This window comes from Notothenia rossii, assembly GCF_949606895.1.
Source record: "Notothenia rossii genome assembly, chromosome: 2".
Classification (NCBI taxonomy): Eukaryota; Metazoa; Chordata; class Actinopteri; order Perciformes; family Nototheniidae; genus Notothenia; species Notothenia rossii.
The window spans coordinates 83,012,788-83,019,244 of NC_136904.1; the positions used below are offsets into that span (position 1 = coordinate 83,012,788).

At 39.3% G+C, this 6,457-nt stretch overlaps 1 protein-coding gene across 1 annotated transcript; it reads right to left on the reverse strand.

The window, feature by feature from the left end:
- Window positions 1–80: 80 nt before the first annotated feature.
- Window positions 81–6,457, reverse strand: LOC307029114 (Golgi reassembly-stacking protein 2-like). Its single transcript, XM_079664748.1, has 10 exons — window positions 5,749–6,457; window positions 4,382–4,462; window positions 4,090–4,293; window positions 3,727–3,813; window positions 3,514–3,644; window positions 2,661–2,793; window positions 2,454–2,580; window positions 2,265–2,348; window positions 2,016–2,132; window positions 81–1,418 (listed from the first exon to the last, which is right to left on the reverse strand). Exons 1-10 carry the CDS (start codon window positions 5,809–5,811, stop codon window positions 1,225–1,227), a joined length of 1,221 nt encoding a protein of 406 aa, XP_079520874.1. The 5' UTR covers window positions 5,812–6,457; the 3' UTR covers window positions 81–1,224.

Here is a 6,457-nt window from a genome sequence, read left to right on the forward strand (position 1 = left end):
ACTGCACTACAGGGTGCTCTCTCCACATGAACCATTTTAGAGATGAGGATCAAATAGAAAGCAGGGACCAGAGGCTCGGATTGAGAAAATAAAGTTTAATTAGGGAAACAATGCCTAACTTTACAAAAAAAAATGTTTTCTATATATATATATATATATATAATGGCTGTAGCGCTTCAGCAAGAAACCTGCTTGTTAAAATGAAATCCCAAGTATTATAAATTAGTGTCCCGCCTTCACCGAAAGACCTTCAATAACTTACAGAACCACTGAAATGTCACGGAGGATTTGTTTTTCCTCCTTTTTTGTGTTGCAATACTGTTTTTTTTTCATTCCCTCTAGAAGAAAGGCAATATTAAAGTAGTAGACCACCGCTGGCTGTGTGAGCACTCCATGTGTGTCTCAGCGAACAAGTGTGTATCATTGCAGAGGATGGATCGGTAGCAGAGGTAGTTGAGACAAGTTTCTCACAATGAGATGACATTGCTTTTGATTGTGGATGTATCCATGGCTGTGCTTCGGTTACTATTGAGATACATGTGTCTATAATGAGTGTTTGTTAAGCAGTGAATTGTATTAGGTGTTGAAGCTGCTACATTCCTCAACACCCTCGGTAACGCATCTGTCATATCTATGTAAACAAAGCAGGTTTAAGTAACATGTGCTTAATCTTAGCAGCGAAAGCATCATTCACATGAGCAGTAAAGTCACTGTACGGCTGCTGAAGCCATGGCAACAATAAATTACATTGCAAACTGTGGTCGGAGCAATAACCAAAGCTACAGCTTCAGCCGGGCAGAGCAGCTGTTGGATCTTGGCCTTTTTTGCATACAAAATATTGGAAGGAAGTGCAAAAATAGTTCAAACATAAATCCCATTTGTATCCTTAAAGGCCTCTGCAGGACTTTGACCACTGAAAAAAGATGCACACTTCAAAGTAAAATGTTTCCCACTTATTTTTGACGAGCTTAAAAAGCACCCATAGTTTTGTTAGCTTTAACATGTTATTATTGAGCTTAGATACTTTAAAAGTTATTGTGCAACAGAGTGAATATTTCACCTCTGTTGGAGGGTTAAAACTATTATGTTCCTCTCGCTGCCTGCACTAGGCTCCAGTATCCTCGAGATACTGGAGCACGAACAACAATCGTACCAATTTCACAAGTGGTCGGTGCAGCAAGGCTAAACTGTGTTAAGAGCAAGCTGACCTGAAACGCTGCTCTGCTAAGATGAGTCTGCAGTCATTGCGATTTGAATGGATTCAGAGAGGGCCACTGATGGCGGGATGGGGGTTCTGTTCAGTGAACTGTTCATTTGGAAGGTGGGGGAAGGACATGAGGGGTTCAGTGCAGGAGCTGCATGAGCATTGATTGGAGGAAGAACAAAGTCAGGCGGAGGCAGGCTGAGAGGTGGAAGACCTGAGGAGCAAAACACAGACTTACCCTCTAGTGCATACTGTAGATGTCATATCATTATTGACAGTAGAATAACCCACAATAAATGTTCAACATTTAAGCCATTTATTTTTTTCCCTTGCTTTTCTGTGGGGCCAGACGATAAGTCCTTTTTATTTATTGTTGTTTTTTATGCTAAATGACTTATTTCCCAAAAAGCACTCCGATTACTGGTAAACACAGGATTAAATGTGATGCTTTTGTATGATGCTTTGCAGAGAAACTCAATTTAACAGATGCATCTATTAAATAAACATCAATTATTTGACAAAATCAAGAGCAATTTATGTTCATTAGATTTCCTGGAAAAAAGCCTGCGTCAGACGCACGCATGTAAGTGCTGCGAATGTAAAAGGTTAAGGGAACTCATAGTTGAGTCACATCTGTTAATACAATGTCTCAGTCAAAAATAACATTCTGTCTACAAAACCTCTTTAAGGAGAAAGTTGGAGACATTCTCGTCATCCCCCCCACTCTGATTCTCTCACAATTATCTCTGGCACTTTTTTTTAGCAAATGATACACAAACAGGTGCAAATAAAGAGAAGAACAAATAAATACCTGCATGTTGCAATCCACCAACTCCATGTGGCAACACGTGACCCACATCGGGCAAGGTGAAATTTAGATTTGGTAAATGAGGAAAGGGTGGAAGACCTCCAGGTAAGGGCATCAGACCTGTGCAACAAACACATATTAATCAGTGCTAGGCTAGCAGGCTAATGTCATGCAAGTTCAGATTCAGAGTAGTTGGCAATTTGACATCTGAGGTGCTTTAATAAACACACGAAAGAATGTACTGGTACTAACCTGTTAGTGTGGCAGCAGGATTGACAGACATGGGAGCGCTTTGTGAGGGGGGGGCTTGGCTGGGCGGCGGGACATTACGAGCTCCTGGAATAGTTTTTAACAAAGCTGTCATGTTATTTTGTATTATTCCATTAACTATCAACATCTATTTAAACAGGATATTTTGAACAGTCAGAAGCTTTGTTGTACCTGTCAGTGGATTGCTAACAACAGAGGTCAGGTCAGAGCCCACCGACAGGACGGAAAGAGGCTGCTCTAATCCAGACGAAGAAGACGCAGCTACTGGAACCGTTGGGATGACGGCGGAGAGATGGACCTGGTAACCAAAAATCCACTCATCTCAGTAGGTAATCACGATATCTCGAAGCATTATTTATTTGTTTGATGCCGGGCTACCTCTGTGAAGCCATCTTTGGGAGGAGCAGCTGGTTTAACAGGAGTTTTTGCAGGGAAACTGAGAGTCTTGCCCTCTCCAAATGGCAGTGTAGGTATCCTGTGCAGGTAGCCGTAGCCAATCCCACATCCTAGACTGAAGAGACAGAAGTGCTGTGAGGGGAAATGTCTAAAACATTTTACAGTGGTTCTAAAGATGATGTAAACACTCTGGGGAATCCAAATGGCAAGATATTACAATAAAACAAATCAACTGGAAACTCTTCTGGCATAAAAGTTGGATAAAATAATAAGATTTAAAAAACCTGTTCAGTCGGTGCATTTCCAACTTTTACATTTCATTATCATTTTCTCAAGGACATATGAAACATTTAAATGAGGTATAGTACACCTTGCCATAAACTTGAAAAACAAAAAAAGGTCGTATAACAATAAGCCAAATAAGATGAAATAAACATTTAATTACCAAATACTCATTGATGTAATTAATACAAATGTGTTATTAGAATCCTAATTGCATTTCCAATTTATATTTTAAACTGTTTAAACCAATGCTATTAAAAAAACTGAATTCAGGACTGTAAGGAAAAAGAAAAATACATTACCCAAATGAATTAGAAATGCTTGACTGAAACATTAAAATATGTTTTAAAATATATTATAAAAGGTGTCCCGGCCATCACCTGACAATGTATCAGGTAAAATCAAGAAGCATTTATTTTCAAAATGATGCCATTTCGAGTTTTAAATAGGTGTGTTAGTAATGAAACACAATTGAAGGCCAGTTTTCTGCCTATTGGATACCAAACGTGTCCTCTCTCAGCCTGCAACAGAAGTAAAATGCAGACTGTCTTACCTGCCCTCCCCTCCCCAGTCACAGTTTGGAGTGATGACCACCTCGCGGCAGTTGTCCGTGTCTGTGCTGTAAACATACAGCTTCAACTCCTTCTCTTCATGGGATTCAATCACTGAGAACAGATCTTCACTCTGTTGAGAGAGCACAGATACACGTCAGCTCTAACCTGTCGCCAACTTTAGTTCAGCATTACACTGATCTGCAAACAAGTACCTCGCTCATGTTGGTGTCAGCTCCTATAATGTAGTCGGTGTAGGCCTTCAAACCAGCAAGCGCTGCAGGGGAGTGTGGTTCCACCTCCTGGACTCCAACAAAAAACGTTTTTTCTGTTTATATTTGAATGAGATTTCACTTCTTTAACAATTTGAAGTTACATTTATGTCTTAAATACACAAACAATATATATAAAAACCTGTCAAATGTGTGAACATATGCCAGCCTTTGATGGTTTATAAAACATAATCTATTGACCCAGTTAAACCTATACTTCTAAGCTTGTGATTGGTTAAACATCCAAAAATCACGTATAATATCAAAGCAGCTTTATAGATATTTCCTCATCACAAGGACACTCACCAAGATATGCCAAACATTTTCATTTGCTCCTTCAAAGCTGCAGAAGCGAATGCTGACTCCCAGAAGCCCCTGCCCCCCCCACAGGTTGCTGGGTATGATGGTGGTCTCCCTCACTGCCAGCGTCTTGCTGTTGTATAAAAGTATCTTGATTGGCCTCTCCACATTCATCTTCAGCATTTCTTTTAGGGTGTCATTGTCCCTGTTCTGTCAGAGATGTAAACATGCACATTATCTGTGATTAATACGTGTTGAAGCACTCAATAACTGCAGCAAGTTGTATTAGCAAACATACCAGTCTAGTGTCACAAATAGAAATGATGAAATCAAAGAATGGCTCCAGTCCTGCACGGTTACCGGGGGAATTGTCTTGCACCTGTAAAATCATATATCTTAACAAACAGGACTTGCAGACAGTGAAAATAGATACTCATCGTTCATTTTGAGATGTATTCAGCTATTTTATTAATAACCAGACTTAGCTCCATTCCACTAACTAACCACTTTGGCTTACATCCATGTATTTTTCAAATCATTGAACATTTCATCCTATTCGACGTGTGTTCGAAATTGACATGAATAGCATATGAATTTGACTTATGGCCAAAAACAAAAACGTTTTGTGAAACACCTGAATTGGCTCATGTAAAATAGAAAGAGCACTAAGATCCAATAGTTGGTGTGTGTAGTAACACAATGCTGCACTTATTTTGATTCACTGGGTCATATAACATGGAAACTATTGAAAAAGTTAAAAAATATATTTTCGCAGCCGATGAAAAAAATAAACACTTAAATACTGTGAAAAAAGAAATGTGTCCTTTTTGTCCAGTTTAGTATCAATATCTGGTCTGAATTTTAAGTCAAATGGTCACATGACATGAAAGCTATTGAAATCTTATTTTTTCATGCACTTGATTAGAGTTGGTCTCTCAATAATAAAAGTTGTATTCATTACAAAAAATCTAAGAGCAGAATATTTTCCTTTTTTTGTTCTGATTGTTCATTGACTTTTAGTCCAAATTGTTTTTTTTATATTTCAACTATTATATTTACTTTTTTTAAGGAGATGTAACGTCATTTGATTTGAGTTCAAATAGCTAAAAACGGGCAAGGTGAGAGTTCATGACCTTTTATTTTGGATAAGTACAAATGTTCCTTTCGAGAGAAGGTAGTCCTACACACCGCTCTGTTTAAATGTACTGACATTGAAGGCAACACACCCATCTCCACTGACAGTAGTAGACACACCGTTTATTCTGGCAACATTAGGTTATAGGACTGCGCATGCCTGTTTACTAAATATCTCAAGATATGTGAATTAATGCAGTCTAAAACAACCTGACAGACTGGCGAATAAATAAAAGGACAGATAATAATCAATAACAATGTACCAAACAAGAGTGGGGCGTAACTCCAACCTAACTACAACCCTGCGCACATTGAATCACATATTGACATAAAGGGAGGATAGTGATGAGCCTTTAGCTAAACCTTACACATATCCTTATTCAATAACTGCCACCAAATTCATATATAAACATCAATAATTAGCTGTTTAAATAGCTGAAACGTTAGCTGTATTAGACCCCTGCAGCTAGCAGCAGCTCCATCTTTCTCATAAAACACTAGCTGCGTTTCCCCGGGACATGCTGCTCTTACTCTGAGGACGTGGTATCCTTCAGTTCCTCCACCCGGTACCTCGACGCTTTGAGACCCTCCCATGTTTCCCTGAATGAGTGTATCAGGGTGGGCTAGCTGTGTACGCTTTAGCAGACCATGCCCACAACAGTGCCGTGCTCCCTGCGGTTCCTGGTTCCAGCACTTCCGCTATACGTGGTTTCTTTACACATCCATGGGTGCCACCCTCTGTGGAGGCTGATGACAGCATTAATGTGTGCTGTATCAAACTGGTGACTATATGCGACTATACAAAGCTATTATTTTTACTGTATTGAAAAGCAGGGTTATCAACTTTCAGGGGCCCCCATGCTGCAATGCATATTTTCATGCACCTGCGGCCTGCCTATGTACATATGCAAGGTAATCACCAAAAATATAATTCCATTTTAATTCAGGATAGGCTAACATATTTTAATGATAGCACCTCAAGTGATATTGGTTGCATGGACATTTATTTAAAACTAGTTAGGGTTATACAGTAGTTTTGCTGCTGCCCTGTTAATACTACATGCTTAGCTTCTGCTCATTATGTCTGCCTGTTTCTCCTACCTAGGGTTTTGCCAACCATCCACTGTATGTAATACATTGACAAAAGATAAGTATGCAACCCCACTTTAAACAATCCAAACGTTCCTGTTAAACTTTAAACTTAGTTCTCATCATCTCAGATACACCCTGTCGGGGACTG